The sequence below is a fragment of the Mustela erminea genome, chromosome 8 (assembly GCF_009829155.1).
Source record: "Mustela erminea isolate mMusErm1 chromosome 8, mMusErm1.Pri, whole genome shotgun sequence".
NCBI classification, from domain to species: Eukaryota; Metazoa; Chordata; class Mammalia; order Carnivora; family Mustelidae; genus Mustela; species Mustela erminea.
Window position 1 is genome coordinate 65,720,712 of NC_045621.1, and position 18,640 is coordinate 65,739,351.

General features: G+C 34.3%; 1 protein-coding gene across 7 annotated transcripts in view; it reads left to right on the forward strand.

The window, feature by feature from the left end:
* The window catches only part of UBR3 (ubiquitin protein ligase E3 component n-recognin 3), a 237,534-nt gene that overhangs the window by 53,330 nt on the left and 165,564 nt on the right, over nucleotides 1–18,640 (forward strand). For all 7 annotated transcript variants that reach the window (XM_032355902.1, XM_032355897.1, XM_032355899.1 and 4 more), the window contains exons 7-10: nucleotides 4,475–4,605; nucleotides 5,961–6,189; nucleotides 12,786–12,965; nucleotides 13,542–13,675. In XM_032355902.1, the coding sequence (XP_032211793.1) occupies nucleotides 4,475–4,605; nucleotides 5,961–6,189; nucleotides 12,786–12,965; nucleotides 13,542–13,675 (674 nt within the window). The remainder of the gene's footprint in view (nucleotides 1–4,474; nucleotides 4,606–5,960; nucleotides 6,190–12,785; nucleotides 12,966–13,541; nucleotides 13,676–18,640) is intronic.

Genomic DNA, 18,640 nt, shown 5'->3' on the forward strand with positions numbered 1-18,640 from the left:
GCTACCATCTGTCCTGTAACATCACTATGGCAGGATCACTAACTGTATTCCTTATGGTCTGCTTTTTATTCCTGCAACTTACTGATTCCATAATTGCAGGCTGGTATCTCCCTCTCTCCTTCACCCTTTTTTGGTTATCTCCCCACCTCTTCTGTTCTGGCAACCATCAGTTTGTTCTGTGTATTGATAGGTCTTCTGATTCTGCTCTGCATGTGTGTGTGTATGTATGTGTGTATACACACATGTATTTACATACATATATATATATATATTTATTTATTTTAGATTTCTCCTATGAGTGGAATCATATGGTATTTGTCTTTCTCAGTTTGACTTATTTCACTTAGCATCATATCCTCTAGGTCCATCATGTTGTCTCATGACAATCCCATCCTTCATTATGGGTGCCTAATGTTCCATTGTGTATATATACCACATTTTCCTTATCCATTTGTCTGTTGATGGAAACTTCCATATCTTGGCCATTGTAAATAATGCTGCAGTAAACATAGGGGTGCATATATCTTTTCAAATTAGTGTTTTGGTTTTCTTTGGTTAAATACCCAGTAGTGGAATTACTGGATTACATGGTATTTCTGTGTTTATTTTTTTGAGAAACCTCCTCATCTTCATACCAAAGGAGTCCATCTTGGGGTGGCCTGCCCTTGGCTCCACCCTAGCAAAGGGCATGAAATTTGATCTGTGGTCCAGGATGCACATGTGTACACATGTTCCCCTTCTTCCTTTCCTAGCAGGGAAATTGTGATGCCTGAAGGAAATGAGAACTCACATGGTGACCTGGCCTTTGACTTGCCAGAGTTGTCTGTGTGTTTACCTGAGTCCTTGACATACATCTGAGTTGAAGTGGACTCTTAGATACATACTTGAGTTTCAGTTTTAGAGATGTCTTAAAAAAAATACTTGATATGGTGTGAGAAGTCATTGTTTTCCTACAGTTTGGTCAAATGTTGGGTGAAGATACTTTCTATGGAGACTTAAAATTGAAGCTTATTTTATTCCTGATTTTTTTTCATATTTGAGATTAGATTCTCTTCTCTTCTTTCCTCCACTGGTGAGAAGTGCTACAGAGATTTAAGACTTGATCAGTTACCAATTTTTCTCTAAGTATGTGCATGGAAGAAATGGCTTTTTGAATTAGTAGAACCTCTGTTTTCAAAAAGTGGTAGTTGTTTTTGAAGATAACAGAAGTCCAAGAATTGGTTTAGTTTTTGTAAGAAGTTGGTTCAGTGGTTTGAAAGTGAGCTGAAAATAAAAGATAATAATAGGCAAGAGGTTGAGGCACTGTGCCACATTCACTGTCTCGTCTCTAAACCTAAATGTTAAGGATGAAGAAACGGAGGCCTATAGGGCTTCAGCTAACATGGCTGAGATTATTGAGCTCCTGAGTTATGGATTCTGGACTCAGCTGTCTAATGAAAATCTTTATGTTACTCATGCATTTGTACCACATACTGATTGCTCAAAAATCTCTTTTTACAGTTTGGCTTAAGGTAGTTTAGGCATTCTAAAAATCATGACAATTTAAATCCAGATTTTAAAGGCAAATATGTTGTTATACATAACTAATGGAAGCATTCTAACCACATCTCCATAGCATAACACAAAGCATATCACTCATGTTTTAAATATCTTGGGGAAAATGACATCACTTATTTTAAGAACAATAACAGTGAAGATACTGTGGTTTTTTTTCTTTGGCAATGAAAAAATGGAATCATACATAATTGCAGTTATTTTGATTTTAGTAGGAGCTGTAGCTTTTCTGGTTCATTTGGATTATTTGTTTTAAAAAATGAATACCTTTTTCTATATATATATACACACACAAATATATATAATATATATATAATAATTATGGTAGCTCCAGGCTTTCATTTGGCAAATGCAGACTTGCAGAGTCATAACTGAGTTCTAAGGTTAATACTACAAGTTTTTTTAACTTTGTAAATATTTTTAGAAACACTTATCTTTGAGGATTTAATTAATTTATTTTTTTGGTAGTCTAAAATTTTCAATCATATTAGTGCTAAATGAATTGTAAGACTTAAACTGACATCAGTAATATGCTCTGGGTTATATTCAAAATTAGAATATAATTTTGTCCGTCTGATTGACTTGGGCCCTAATTTTATTTTTTTGGCTTTGAATCTGTCGGTGTGTGCCTTTGAATATATTTTACCTCAGTTTTTGCAAGATTTATTTATTTCTATTTTTAAAATCATTGTTGTATCCTGGGAATGATCTAATTCAGGAGGAAGATATTTCTGTTTTATAAGTAGAAAATTCTGACATTTAGAAAATAAAGAATAAATAGTTTCCACTGAGATGTATAGTATAATTTTATATATATATATATATATATATTTTTAATTTTTGAAGATTTTTATTTGTTTATTTGACAGACAGGGATCACAAGTAGGCAGAGCAGCAGGCAGAGAGAGAGAGAGAAGCAGGCTACCTGCTGAGCAGAGAGCCTGATGTGGGGCTTGATCCCAGGATCCTGGGATCATGACCTGAGCCGAGGCTTTAACCCACTGAGCCACCCAGGCGCCCCTGTATTTATATTTTTATCGCTATTAAATATTAAATCCTTAAATATAAATCCTTATATTTATACCAAAGGCAAACTGAAAGGGAGTTAGGAAATTGGGATATAACTTTTGGCTCTCTGTAGTATCTCCAGAATAATGGAGATTCTAAAAATTATTCTAAAAATAATGGGTTATTAATTATTAACAGAAAAATTGGGTTAAAGTTGTGTCTAATAAGTATTGATTCAAGCCTGTTAAAATCAGAATGTTTTAGGGGCACCTGGGTGGCTCAGTGGGTTAAAGCCTCTGCCTTCGGCTCAGGTCATGATCCCAGGGTTCTGGGATTGATCCCCGCATCAGGCTCTATGCTCAGCAGGGAGCCTGCTTCCCCCCCATCTCTGCCTGCCTCTCTGCCTATTTGTGATCACTGTCTGTCAAATAAAATCTTTAAAAAAAAATCAGAAAGTTTTAAAGAAGAATCAAGAGAGATATGGCCTGCTTATTGATGGCCTGCTTATTGTTACATTTTTTAAAAAAGATTTTATTTATTTTGGAGAGAGAGCGTGTGAGTGCAAGAAGGGGAAGGAGCAGAGGGAGAGGGACAAGCACACCCTGCGCTGAGCGTAGAGCCAAATGTAGGGCTAACTCTCAGGACCCTGACATGATAACCTGAGTCGAAATCAAGAGTTGGATGCTTAACTGGCTGAGCCCCTCAGGTGCCCTTATTGTGACATTTTTAGACCCATGACCTGAGGAAATGTGGTGTGACCACATTACTCAGTAATAGGAGAACTGTGAGACTGAGGTAGGGTAGGGTTAATTGAAAAAATGCTTCAGGGTTACTCTACAAGACAACTTGAACTATAATTCAATTTAGGGCTATACATGGGTATTTTGTCGTATGTAATACTACTTTTTAGAATCCTTTGTTTAACTCTAGTCCTTGTGTAAGCATTATCACTGAACCAATCCATTCACAGTTGACACTTGTTGTATCCTCTAAAGTGTCCTTATAATGGACCTGATAATCCAGAGCAGTAGCCCAAGCCCAAGATCATATGCTCCAACAAAGATGAAGTCAGAATTTTGTAGTTCTTTTTTAGGGATATACACTAAGGTGAGAGAAGGAAATAGCCAAAGTATTAAAAATATTCAGTTCATTATATACCTGTTGAGACCTTTCTGTTGATTCAGTGTGACAAGGTTGCAGAGATTAGTAGGAGACAGAGTAGTCCTCAAGGAGGACTGTGCAGAAATTGGCTGTGTAGTAATTTTATCCCTTTTTGAATCCTTATATTTAAAAGGGGCATCCATTTTCTGTTTCCCTGTGCATAAAGAAGGGCATCTTGAGTCCAGAGAAAGTAAGAATGTATAGCATTCTTTATAATTTTCCCGGTATATTCTTACTAGGTAAGAAGTAAATGCTTCTGTATATACTAGAGTAAGCAACACATTAGTAATTACTTCCTGTAGCAAAATTAGTATTTCATTTCTGAAGAACAATTTTAAAGAAATAAAGAAAGAAATAAATTATTTGGGCTTAATGTCTTTAATATTTTGTTTTTAGCTTAAAATTATTATTACTATTAATATTAGTAAAATACCATAAATATTGTTCTTGTAGGATAATTATTTTGAATCTTAGAAATTTTAGATAAATTACTTATGTTAAGGGCAAGTAATTACTTATTTTTTAAGTTACTGCTTGCTATTTAAATATAAGGATTAAGTATTTTATTGTTTACCATGGAAATTGTAGAAACCTGGATTGATGATGTCAGTATTATTGAATTATTGAAAGGGTGTCCTTAATTTGTTGATACACTCAAGTGTTTGAAGTTAATGGTTATTAATTATAGTAAGGTTTAAATGAGATGAGCAGCTTAAATCATTAGGTTCTAAGTTTTCTTTTTTTAATGTAGATCAGTCTATAATGGATGTTTTGAAACATAAAAGTTTTCTAGAAGAACTATTGTTTTGGACTATAAAGTATGAATTCCCTCAGAAGATGGTAACTTTCTTACTCAACATGCTTCCAGATCAAGAGTATAAGGTATCTATGTTTTTTCCCTTCCTTTCTGAACTTTGCTTCTCTTTCTTTGCCTTTTCATCATGAAATTTTGAAATTGTTTTTAAGCTGTGTCTTATTTTATTGTAGCTTCAAGGACTGAGATAACACTAATAAAAAGCATTAGCTTCTTTTGTTGTTAAAGTAGGTTTTGCACAAAAAGCACAGGATCATAGATCTGAGGCAAAGCAGCTTTACAAAGCAGTATTCCTAAGAGTAGTCTGTCTGCATGGAACTTGGTCCAAAGAGAATGCTAGGGGACACACAAAAACATAATTGCACAAGTAAATATGTAGTCAATTAAATTGTGGTAGGTTCTCCAAAGGAGAGTTACAAAGTGCTATGAGAATGTTTAAGGGGTCAGCTGAATTTAGATTGTGGGATTATAGGGGCATCTGGCTCGTTCAGTTGGTAGAGCTTGCTATTCTCGATCTTGGGGTGATGAGTTCAAGACCCATGTTAGGTGTAGAGATTACTTAAAAAAAAAAAAAAAGTGGATTGTGAGGTTAGGTTTGAGAAAATCACAGGGTTAGTTGCTGCTGGCCATAACCATTAAAGACAGAACAGTTACTGACCTGTATACACATGTAGATAGGCGAAGACCGTAGTTCCAGAGGGTCTAGACTCTCACTTATGATCATCATGTGGTTATGGCAGAGTGACACAGCCTAGTGTATGAAAAGAAAATAAATTATGCTATCCTTCTTCTTCCTTTTGTTTTTGGCTGTAGTTCTCCTTATGGTTTATATAGTAAAGCCTCTTTAGGAGTTACACTTTAATGAATAATGGTATTGTTTTATGTCTTTATACCTGGTTAAGAAAAGAAGAAGTGGTGTGTATGATACATAGAGTATTTATTTACTCAGATAGCGGTCAGTTTTCCAGTCAAATAGGAGACGACATTTCTTTTGGAGTTTATCACATTGATTCTCTTGATTTTAATTATATTAAGTCCTCTGGTATGGTTTTAAGCTGAGACTTTAGATTTTGTTGTTAAGGTAGATAGCACAGAACAAAGGTATCTACTTCGACATTAGTGAATTGATATATTTGTAACCAAAGTGAAAATTGGTATTTTTAAATCATGATATTTATAATTGTTCTAAAACTTTAATAATTTAAAATGTCCATTAAAATGTTTTTAACCATCCAAGTATTTTGCTAATGTTTCAGACAAAAGAATGTGACTGCCATCATCATTGAAATCACTTTTAAAATTTCTGTGGGTGTCATCATAAGCTAATAATAGCTCTAAAATGTTAATATAATATATTGGAAAATGTATTATAAAACTCAAAGTTAAACTAATATTTTTTTTCTTCCTATTTAAAAATTTACAGGTTGCTTTCACAAAAACGTTTGTTCAACATTATGCTTTCATTATGAAAACACTGAAGAAAAGTCACGAGTCAGACACAATGTCTAACAGAATTGTGCATATTAGTGTTCAGTTGTTCAGCAATGAAGAGTTAGCCAGACAGGTAACAGAAGAATGTCAGCTGCTGGATATTATGGTCACTGTGCTATTATACATGATGGAAAGTTGCCTTATTAAAAGTGAGCTACAAGGTAAACTCAGAATTATTTCACTAGTTTTATTATTGGTATACTTTGTGTAACTAGTCTTAAAAACCTCCTTACATGGTTAAAATAGCTTTAAAAATATTATGAAGTAATACATCTTTGTTAAAGAATTTTTTTGAAAATTTTCATCAAAATTTAAAGACAAACTTTATTATTTTTAAGGCAAACTTTAAAATTACCTTTAGCTTTGTTATTCACAAGTAACTGTTAACAGTTTTGGATAGTTCTTTTCTGTCTTTTTGTATGATACGAGTATATTTACAGATTCAAATAATACTTTAAAAATATACTACTATATACTTTAAAAATATGCTGTTCTATTGTATGTGTTGAAAACATGTTTTTTAATGGTTGCAGGTATTAATGTCATATGACTTTACCATAATTTAACCATTTCTTTATTAGTCATGTTCCTGTTTTTTAATTATAAATTTGTATTATCTGCCTTAGACATTTTTATATGCCTATAGTTTTACATTTAAAAGTTGAAATAAATCTTTCCTTTTTTTTCTTTTCCCTTAGAGAGGTCTTTAGTTTTTTTCTTTTGTGCCCACTAGATGATTGATACTCCTCAAACTACTATAATATTTCTAGGATCTCCTCCCATTCTCATTTCACTGTGGTCTTTCATCTTAACTTTACCTCCCTGTAATAATTTGTTTTATTTGAGTATTTGCTGTGTATGGGGCACTGTATTAATACCATTTATATGTTGTCTCAGTTGAGTTTCTGAACAGTTCTCTGAGATTGGTATTATTACTATCCGTATTATTCCCACTTTAAAGATGAGTAAATTGAGGCTTAGAGAAGTTAACGCATTTACCATAGGTTAGACAGCTAGTAAATGACAGAGCCAAGGTCTTCTTATCTCCTGATGTCTACCCTTAACCATGACACAAGGCAGGTCCACATTGATAGTACTGTGTCTTACAAGTTGGCACATGATGCTAAACTTTAGCAACATACCTGAGATTAAAGCTAGGACCTTTCCATTGTCTTTGGAGGAGGGATCTTGTAGTTGAGTCTTGCTTTGTTTCACTGTTACCTCCTTTTGCATATCAGCTACTATTTTCTCTCTGTTTTCATGTCATTCATTCTCAGTTGACACCATAACCTGTATGGTCAGTGCGGTATGCAGTGCTTATATATGCTAATGATAGCTAGCTAAAATGATAGCTGTCAGCTTTTGAGCACTCACTATGTACTATGCTCTTTCCTCAGTAATCTGTATGATGTCATTTAACTGTGAAGTAGATACTGTTTTTTTCCATTTTATAGGTGAGGGAACTGTGGCTTAGGGAGTTGAAGTCAATGATCTATGGTTTTATAGCTGTAAATAGTAATGCTAGTTGTCTGAATTAAACCTGTACTCCTGCCCACTATGTAAGTCTGTCTTCCTGTTGTAGGTATAATGAGAGCATAATACATTATTTACATTAAGCAATATATCTCTTCACTTTTTTAAAGGAAAATTTAAAAGGTGCTTTGTATTATAGCTCTTCTATTTTCACAAGATGACCCTTTCTTCTGAATATTCAGCTACATATATTACATGTATTGCTTGTCCTTTTTTGAAATGGTATCTATCATAATCCATTTGTGTCAATGATATTCTTATATATCGAATTATATATTTAGAGAAAGACTTTTCCCTAAAAGAGTATTTTTAATTTATAAACTAGAAAACTTTAATTTTAAAAATTGTTTTGAATTTTTAAAGATATTATTTGTTTGAGAGAGAAAGAGAGGTAAGGCAGGACAGAGTGAGAGAGTGTCTTTAGTAGACTCCATACTGAGTATAAAGCCCAACGCCAGGCTCTATCTCATGACCTAAGCTGAAATCAAGAGTCAGATACTTAACTGATTGCACCACCCAGACCCCCCTAAACTAGAAAACTTTTAAAAGTTAGAAGTATCTGCTCTTTTGGAAAGCATCTGGAGTTCCTTTTTCTTGACTAAATGGTTTAGCTATGCTAATTAGTTACATATTGTTTGTACTTGATCTTTAAGGAAGAATGTTTGAGAAGATGTGTTTCATTCTTATATTTTTTCTGTAGCCAGATTTCTTGAGTTTGTTTTTTTCCTTGCTTTTTAGTCACTCAGTAACCGACTTCAGTCTAGTGTCCACTTCCACCATTTTGTTGCTCTCTCTGAAATTGTTTGTGACTCCACTGGTCACATGTTCTACTTTTCCCAGAATGGCTCCAAGTAATGCTATTGTTCTGACATAGTTATTCATACAATCTCCTTTACTCTCAAAAGTGTCCCATTTTATACAGGAAATTATGGGATCACCCTTTTCATGACATACATGATGGGGAAACCTGTGGCCACTCTTCGGACCTTATCTTTACTGATTTTCAGCAGCATTTCACACTGTTGATTGTCTGTTCTTTCTGTGGCCCAAAGCTCTTTTCTGCTTCTCCTGTTGATGTTGGTGTTTTTTGGCACTTTGTCCTGGTATTTTTAAACTTCTTTTTTTTTTTTTTAAATATTTTTATTTATTTATCAGAGAGAGAGAGAGAGAGAGGGAATGAGAGCGAACACAGGCAGACAGAATGGCAGGCAGAGGCAGAGGGAGAAGGAGGCTCCCTGCCGAGCAAGTAGCCCGATGTGGGACTCGATCCCAGAATGCTGGGATCATGACCTGAGCCGAAGGCAGCTGCTCAACCAACTGAGCCACCCAGGCGTATTTTTGCTCTTCTCACTTTTCCCATATTTTCTAAAATCATACTGCAAAGTCTTATTTTTGCCTTCTGTATATACTTGCCTTCTAATGCAGTTAGTCTATTCTGAAAATTCTTACACAAATTGAATTTTCTGGAAGCTAAGTAGCTGGTGGTATCATTGCTAAGATCTTTAAGTATAAAATGTATTTCTTCCAGCAGTAAATTACATTATTTCTAAGCCAAGGTCTAAAATGGCTTTTCGCTCCCATGGTGTTTTGGTCCTCTTTTAAAAGTAGCGTTATGTTTCATGTTACATTTTTACTGGCTTTCTAAAAGCACCATAAACTTTCCTGTTTTTACATCAAGAGTATTAGAATAGGCTTTAAATATTTTGACCTACCTATAACTAGCTACAGATTCTACAGTAGGATCTCTATACTTTGTTTTTTTAATAAATCTATCTAGCTTTTGCAGAAATTTTCATTAGACAGTATTTGAAAATTTTGTCTATACTATTAGTAAACATAGAAGCTGATACAATGAGAATTCACATGGGCACAGCAATAGCTAAAGATTAAACGGAAAAAACCTCTAGTAGTAAGCGATCACTACCTTACACTTTTACTTTGTTATATTTTCTTCTGTACCTTATTACTCTGTGATTCTAAATATAGCTATTCATATCCCTGAAATTTTACAATTTGTCTTATGAAACAATCTGTATAAAATGGAAACTTAAAACCATATGTTGCAGGAATGCCTGGGTGGCTCAGTTGGTTAAGCATCTGACTCTTGATTTCAGCTCAGGTTGTGATTTCAGGGTCATGAGATCGAGACCCGTGGTGGGCTCTGCACTGGGTATGGAACCTGCTTAAGATTCTTTCTCTCTCCCTCTGCCCCTCTCCCCCACGCTCTTGCACACTCACTCTCTCACAAAAAACAAACAAACAAACAAACAAAAAAAAACTAAAAAAAAAAAAAAAAAAAACCAACCCAAACCCACTTCCAAACCCCCAAAAGCCGTATGTTGCATAGCCATAGGAATGTCTATAGATGTACTAATCCCAGATTGTTCTGTCCTCCATATTAAACTGTTTATTGAGCTGTATTCTTTGAATCTCTGCAAGTACCTCGAACACACAATGTCCACACCAAAAATTCCTTCTTATCGCTCCATCAAGCTTGCTTCTTTTCTATTATTGTGTGTGTGTGAGTGTGTATATATGTATGCGTATATGAGTACGCAAGTGTGTGTTTTGGTACCACTGTCAACCACCTATGCAGCTGCCCAACTTAAAAACCTGGGGGTCTTTTTTGACTTCTTCGTGCTCCTTGTAGATTTAATAAACATCATCAAGTCTGCATTTGAACCTTCTAAACATCTTTAAATAGCTGTTCTTTTCATCTTTACATCTTCATGCCACCGCCATAGTTTAAGCCATTGACATCTCTAGGCCTCATACCACTAGCCATCATCACCTTCCTTTGGTCACTTTCCACACTGCACTTCTGATCATGTCCCTGTCTCTCAACCCTACCCCCCCAGTGGCTTGCCATCTTCTTCACATGAACTCCAGACTCCTGGAGCTGATTTTTAAGGCCCTCTGGCTTCATTTGTGCCACCTATCATCTGCATTCTTTGTCCCAAAGATTGCATCCTTTTTTAATATTGCTTCCTCTACCTACAACACCATTTCCTCTCCCATCCCTGGTTTATTTGGCTGATCCTAATTCCTCCTTCATTCTTTAGATCTTAGTTTAGACATCACTTCCTAAGTTAGAGTCTTTTCCTGAATTGTAGACTAGCTGTATTTATTCTTATGACTTCTTGTACTTAGTTTATGATAGCCATATCACAGTCTTATATTAATCTCAGTGGAGAGACTGTATAAGTTTTGACTTATTTACCACTTTATTCTCAGAACTTAAAAGAATACCTGGCCCTCAGTAAATGCTGAATAAATATTTGTTGATGAGTGAATCTCAGTTGGGGAAAAATAGAAGTCCTAGTCACTTTATTTTACTAAAAGTTCCAAGGTGTTTTTCATAAGAACAATAGTATTTACAGCAGTGCCAGGAAAGTAGTCATTTTGATTTATTTTATTCTGCTTATTCATCTTCTGGTTTCAATTAAATAGAACAGTGATTTTCAGTGTTTAAAAAATTTTAAATTCCATCATCACTGAGCACTGTCCCATTAATATCAACTGCCCACCAACTCATGGTGGCAGCAGTTGTCAGTCAGAGATGGCTTTCTAATCTCAGGTGTACGTGGTTTGTAGAAGCCCCACTTCTTCATTGTTACACTCTCTCTCCTATTGAGAGGCACTAAAAGAGTGCATACTTAACTTTGTGGGTCCTGTTCTTACATACTATTAAATTTAAGTGTTAGGTAAAATAATTTCATGGACTGAAACCTAAATTTAATGGAAAATTAGAAGTACAATAGAAGCCTCTTCACTGATGAGTTTATTTTTATTTTAAAAAATATTTTAAATTTTTTAAAAAGATACTGTTTGTTTGTGAGAGAGTGAGCTCTTGTGGTCAAGAGAGAGACAGTGGGGGGAGAGGCGAAAGGAGAGGGGGAAGCCGACTCCCCACTGAGTGCGGGTTCCATCCCAGGGCAAGACCCTGAGATCAGGGCCAGAGACGAAGGCCAATGCTTAACCCACTGAGCCACCCAGTGCCCCCACTGAGGAGTTTCACAAGTAGATGGTTAGTTGAAAAAGTTGGTTAAAGTGAGTTATCATTAAAAAAAAGATACATGTATTAAACAATGCATTTTAACTTAAAATACAGAGATGCTTGTTCATTCTCTAATCTGTTAATTTTGGGCAAAGCATTTTTACGTTTTGGTTTCCATGTCTGGAGTTCTCCCTCATCACTTCTGTAAGGCATCATCTGTGATTTCCAGTTTCAGTTTCTTCGGAGTTAAAACAAAAAATCTGTATAAAGCAATCTGAGTGCAAAAATTCTAGGTTTTTATGATTTTTCTCTAAGATTTTTAGCATTTTCTTAGACATTTTTATTGTCTCTCAAAAGCTTATGATTCAGTTTTTGTCATACCTGTCTTTATATTTCATCAGTTTATGTACTTTTAATTTAAAATTTATAACAAAAAGAACAGTTAGCGTGAACAGAAACAAAAATGGACTCTGGATAAGCATATATCTTGGCTTATGTACTAGGGAGCAGGTTACTAGCTTTGTGCGTTCTGTATGTTATGGGTATTAGTATGTTTTACATTAGGAATGGGGGCTCATTTGTCCAGTGAATTAGTTAATTTGGACTAGATTAAGAGAGCTAAGGCATATATGCTGTAGCTTCTAATAGTAAAGATTTGTACATAGCTAATCTTTCCCCACACACAATAATGTAATTAAACTTTGAGGATTTTTTTAAAAGGCTTAAGTTTATTTTTATGTGTATCTTTCATTTTTGGAATACTGTACTTGCTAAAAAGTTATATTCACATTTTTTTGAGTAGAAGAAAGCAATTATACATCACATACAGATTTGTTTGGTAAGATGGAATGAGATTAATCTAGGGATAAAATATTTTATTGATTAGAACTGAAGATACTGCATTATGTTTTTAAAATCAGGAAAATAATAAGGTTTTATGAATATATAGCTAGCTCAGTATCATGTAATATGTTAGACATGTGGTCATAATTTTTATAATGATGTGCTTAGTGTTACATTAATGTTTCATTTAATTTCCTTAAGATATGTGTCTTTCCCTCATTTTATAGATGGGGAAATTGATTCAGTGTCTAAGTAACACACCATATATCTGGCTGGAGTTTGAATTGAGATATCCCCGATTCTAATGTATATAATGTGTATTGTTGTTAAAGTTTTTGTTTTTTTAAAACTTATTTATTACTGGGCTGTGTGTGTCTGTTTTAGATGAAGAAAATAGTTTACATGTGGTAGTGAACTGTGGAGAAGCATTACTGAAGAATAACACTTATTGGCCTCTTGTCAGTGATTTTATTAATATCCTTTCTCATCAAAGTGTGGCTAAGAGATTTTTGGAGGACCATGGTTTGTTAGTTACGTGGATGAACTTTGTATCTTTCTTTCAAGGTATGAATTTTACTTTTTTGTTAATTTTTTTAGTTTACAAAATGCCTAATGCAAGACGATCTAATATACTGATTAAAAGATAAAAGCACATCATTCAGGTTACATGTGAAGTATCTCATTTTAATTAATATTTGTAAGTACTTTAATCAATTGTTCATGAAAATATATCAGAGTTATGAAAAATACCAAATTATTAAAAAGGAAGCAGGAGTGTAAATCCTACACTTTAAATCATTAATCTAGAAATTTCTAATTTATTCTTCAAGAAAGATTTATAACTTTATAAAATTTCAAATAGTGTCAATTAAAATAGTTTTGACTTTCTTATTTAACATACTCAATTATGTTATATAAGAGACAGTTCACAAAGTGTTTCGAAGAAAACCTAGTTTGTGAAAACTTCTAAAAGGACTAGATTATTTTACTTTAAATTTTTTATTTATTTCTCTACATATCGTGTCATTTATGCCATTTGTGTGCACTGAGTGTTTGGTACTAGGAAGTATTTTACTTGATTTTTAATATGAATACTTGCTTCTATTTGGCAAGATTTATATCTGCTTTAATTTTTGCAAGGTATGAACTTAAACAAGCGAGAACTAAATGAGCATGTGGAATTTGAGTCTCAGACCTACTATGCTGCCTTTGCTGCTGAACTTGAGGCCTGTGCACAGCCAATGTGGGGGCTCTTATCCCATTGTAAAGTTAGGGTATGTTGAAAATATTTTTGTTAATTTCTGTCTTTACCTTTAAAAGAGTGATTTAAGAAAAAGATTTGTGAAAACATTGATTTGTTTACTCACATATGTTAATGGGCAATGTTTAATTGTGAATTCAGCTCTGTGAACACTGACCTGAGACATTAACTACTCTTCTTTGGCAAGTTGGAGTTCATTATATTGTCAGATCCTTGCAGCCTTTCCTTACCGTGAATAGTCTTTGGAGCTTTAGAAGTCTCCACATTTATCTTTATTGCTTTATTTTATCCATTATCAGTTAGTTATCTGTTGCTTCTTGTCTTTAAGGAGTGAGAATAGTTCTTAATAACGATTACATTTTTAAGATTCCAAGCACAAAATTAGTTTGCATTTCATACAACCTCCAGCTGTTTACCAAAGGAATCTTAAGAGTAGCATAGCAGCAACATTAATTCTTGTAATTGGATAAGAAAATGATCATTTGTAATTGGATATACTTGCGTCTTTGTATACAAATACAGATTTTACTTCTGCCTTTTTAAAGGAGTGGTTTAATGGATCTCCAGAGTCCTTGGATGATCCAGAAAAATGGAATTTCCTGACCCTACTAAACTAAGAACTTGACTGAGCTTTTGCTCTATGGATCCCATGAAGACCAACTGGCAGCGTGTATCCATAAGCATAAAATCTGGACCAGATTTTATAGTGGAAATATTTTGAAGTCTTGGATTCTTATCTTGGGTCTGCCTTTTTTCTATTTATATTGCTTGGTCAACTCACTTAAAACTATTTGACAGTCTCCTTCTTTCTCCTTGTTTTTGAGAAAGCAAAACAAAAGAAAACAGAAACAGGACCCTGAAGCCTGCCCTTCACAGGGTTATTATGAGGCCCTCCTCCATATGTGCTTTAAATATATGAGTCCCTTTAATCAGATTTATATTTTCTCTCATGACTTCAGCTCTTCTCCAAATGCATGTGACTTACAATTTTGTTAGTCTAGCCAGGTTCAGATTTCTAGCAGCTCTGGTTATTCATGTAGATCTCATAATAGGTACATGGATTTTCTCAAATCACTAACTAACTTATTAAATTCATTGGCCCATACTATATCCTTTATGTTATTTAATGGTGTCTGAAAGTATAGTTATCTAATACAGAAACTTTCTGTCCTTGCTGTGCCAGTTTTATTTAACCTGTAATTAGATACCATGAAATTTCTCTTCTACTCCAGAAATCCTCCCTACCACTTCTTTCCTGTCTTTTAATTTATTTCCTTATATCTTTAAAATCTGGATTGTTAAGATAATTTAACTGGGTTTCCTGCCTCTAAATTCTTCCTACTCTGATCTGTCCCTCCCAGTACTGAAATTACCTTTCTAAGCTCTGTGCATCTTTCTCCTTTGCTTAAAAAATCATTAAAATTCTTATCAGTCTACAGGGTAACATCTGTGTTTCCTATAGAGACATTTAAGATCCTCCATCATTTGCCCTTAATTTCTCTCTCTCTCTCTTTTTTTGTAAAGATTTTATTTATTTATTTGACAGAGATCACAAGTAGGCAGAGAGGCAGGCAGAGAGAGAGGAAGGGAAGCAGGCTCCCTGTCAAGCAGAGAGCTCGATGTGGGGCTCTATGTGGGGCTTGATCCCAGGATCCTGGGATCATGACCTGAGCTGAAGACAGAGGCTTTAACCCACTGAGCCACCCAGGCGCCCCTTAACTTGTCTCTTATAATTCATCTTCCATTTATACCACTCTATCTTTCTGTATGTCGTCACTGGATTGAATACCATTTTTCAATATGTGGTATCGCTCTCTTGGTACCTGTGCATTTGTTCAAACTAATCCCTTTTGGCTTATGGTCTGTCATTCTTTCTGCTTATTCTTAGATTAGAATCATTTTGGAAGCCTTTTTAAAGTTTAATTTAATTTTTTAATTTTTAAATTTTTTTCAGTGTTCCAAGAAGCTTTAAGAATACATGTGCCTAAGCCCCATTTTCAGAGATTTTGATTTATTTGAGTGCAGAAGGACCTTGGCAGTGATTCTAACCAGAGTAAAGAACCACTGGTGTTAGTTCTATAAAAATGCTATTCAGCTGATATGTAATCTGCTCATTTAAGTTCTTTCACTCAGGTTTATGATTCTAGTTTCAGTGCTTTCAGAGTACTTTGTTTAATTTCCACTGTAGCATTTATAAAAACAACAAAACAAAATAAAGCCCTGTTATATAATAAGAGGTTCATTTGTTCATTCACTAAAAAAAATTTTTTTTGTTTAATGCTGTTCTTATGCCAGACACTATCTGGACACTATGTAGATGCTTAGGTTTTGATGTTAAGCCAGATAGGCATGGTACTTATTTTCATGGGGCAGTCTGATGGGGGAGATAGATGTTAAGTAGGTAAACACACAGATTCAATATGTAAGTGCTCTGTAGGAGAATAGCAGTTTGCTCTGAGAGTAATGAGTGTGGGGGCTGATTTCTTGTGCTCAAAAGAGAAGTCAGGACTAAGATTATAAATTTTAGACCCTTGGTAACATAAATGGTATTTATCACCAGGGGGGTGGGATGAGATCAAGTAGGGAGAGACGTGAACCCTGAAGAAAGAACTAACACTGCAACATCAGAGATAAGGGTGCGGAGAAAACCTAGAGGAGCACAGTATCCTGTAAGCCAACAAAAGACAGTGATGGATCAGGGAGGTTGATACGATGTTAATATGAAAAGATCAGTATTTTAGGAGGATTATTCTGACAGTTGTGTTTAAGATGAATTTGGATTATGAAGTTGGGTTTATGTTTATCTCTGATAATGAACTCATTGTTTCTGGGTAGTTTAATTTTTAGCTTTGAAGGCCAGGATTGCAGTGTGTTATGGTTCCCTTAACCTAAGAAGTGAAGAGAATCGAGAAAGCAACCCCATTTAAGAGAATCTGAGAGAGTAGTTTCTCAGTTAAGGGAGTATTTAGTTCCTAATTAAGACATTCTCTTGATGAGCCCCCACATTCTGCCAGACGTTGTTCTTCACGCTGTATTCTTTGTATTATATTCTTAATCTAGTCTTCATTGTATCTCTTATAAAGTAGATAGTATCATCTCTTTCCTGCAGAAGTTAAATAACTTGCCCACGTTCACACAGCTGTTAAGTAGAAGCTGAGTTTGAAAACAAATCCATCTGATTTCAGCTCTTTCCCACTTTGCTGTAATTGTCTGTTTAAAGCAAGATTGTCTAGAGCTTTTTAGCAATACTGTTGTTGGGTTTTAGAAATGTAAGCTAGAAGAAAGACTATTAAAGTAAAACAGCTGTTTTGTTGTTTCTATTCTCTAATTAAAAGAGATAAAACTAAAGGATTAACAATAAAAATAACTTCACCTCGTAGCTTACTTTCTTTGTATGATTGCCCTAAATGCTGTTTGGTTCTTGAAAATGTTAAGAGCTAGTTAAACAACTAATACTATATCGATAACAGATTGGATAAAGGGATGGGACATTTCCAGAATCCTACTAGTTTTTGCTTTCCTAACAAAACAAATAAGCTGTGAAATCTCCATCTAGTGGCAGCTTTAGGTAACTGTGGCCCTGACCCTTTGGAGCACGTAACTGCTTGTCACACAGTGCTAGACTATGACATGGAGCATTTTACAAACATTATTTCATTTGCTTCCTTCACAGTATTAGGAGGTAGATAGTATTATGTCCATTTATGTCCATTTTTACATATGCATAAACAGACTGAAAAGGTTATACAACTAGTAATGTGCACACTGCATTTTTTTGGATGGGTGTGTTAGTGGTGGGAGATGGGAGAAAGATGATCTGGACATCATTATTAAATATATTATATTTAGGAATGGAATTAACTGGTCACTATTTTAAAGGCTCTTGATACATGCTTTTCAAATTTTTCTACAGGAGAGTCATATCAGTTTGTATTTGTACCGAAAGGGTATTATGTTACCCTTTGCCCAAACTCTTGATAAGACAGGAGAACATTTGGTTTTAAATGTTTCTTTACCTGTGACTTATCTGCCACTTTAGTTTGGTTATGATACATTATTTATGGTAATTTAAAAGTGCCATTAAATTTTTTCAGTAAGAAATTAGGAAACATAATGTATAAAATAATATTTTTTAAAGATAAATTTCATATAGTATAGATTAAAACAGGGTGAGACTGTTGGCAAAGAAACTAGATAAGTGATATTTGGTCTGGATGGTAGTGGACATAAGATGGACCTGCATGATAATATATATGATAGAATAATGAACAAGACAGGAGACTGAGCAGGATGAAGGAGAAGGCAGCAATGGGAAACTTAGCTTTCTTTAAAGCACAGAATAATTATATATATAAAGATTTTAACCTACTTGACTTTGATGTAACCTGCACTTTTATTATACATCAAGGCCAAAAGTGTCTTCTTTTAAAAACTTTTTTTTTTATAGATTTCAAATTTATACAACCTAAAATTCTATATTTTAACCATCTTAAAGTATTAGTTCAGTCATATGGTATATTCACAAAGCTGTATAGCTGGTACTACAAATTCCCCACTAATAACCCATCTCCTAAAGAAACCTTATACTTCCCAGTCCCAGTCTGCTCTTATTCCCTAGAAACTGCTTTCCTCCTAATTGTGTCTATGAATATGCCTAATCTAGACATTTCATATAAGTGGAATCATACATTATATAGCTTTTTGTGTTTGTCTTCTTTCACTTAGCATAATGTTTTCATGGTTCAACTATGTTATATTGTGTGTCATTTCTTTTTAAAGCTGAATAGTAATCCATTGCGTAGATGTACCACATTCTACTTGTCCATACATGGGTTAATGCCATTTTTTAGTTACTGTGGATAATGCTGCTGTGAACATTAGCATGTAAGTTTTCATGGGAACAAATATTTTTAATTCTCTTGGGTATATGAGAGTAGACTTGTTTGGTCATATGGTAACTCTGTGTTTAACTTCACAG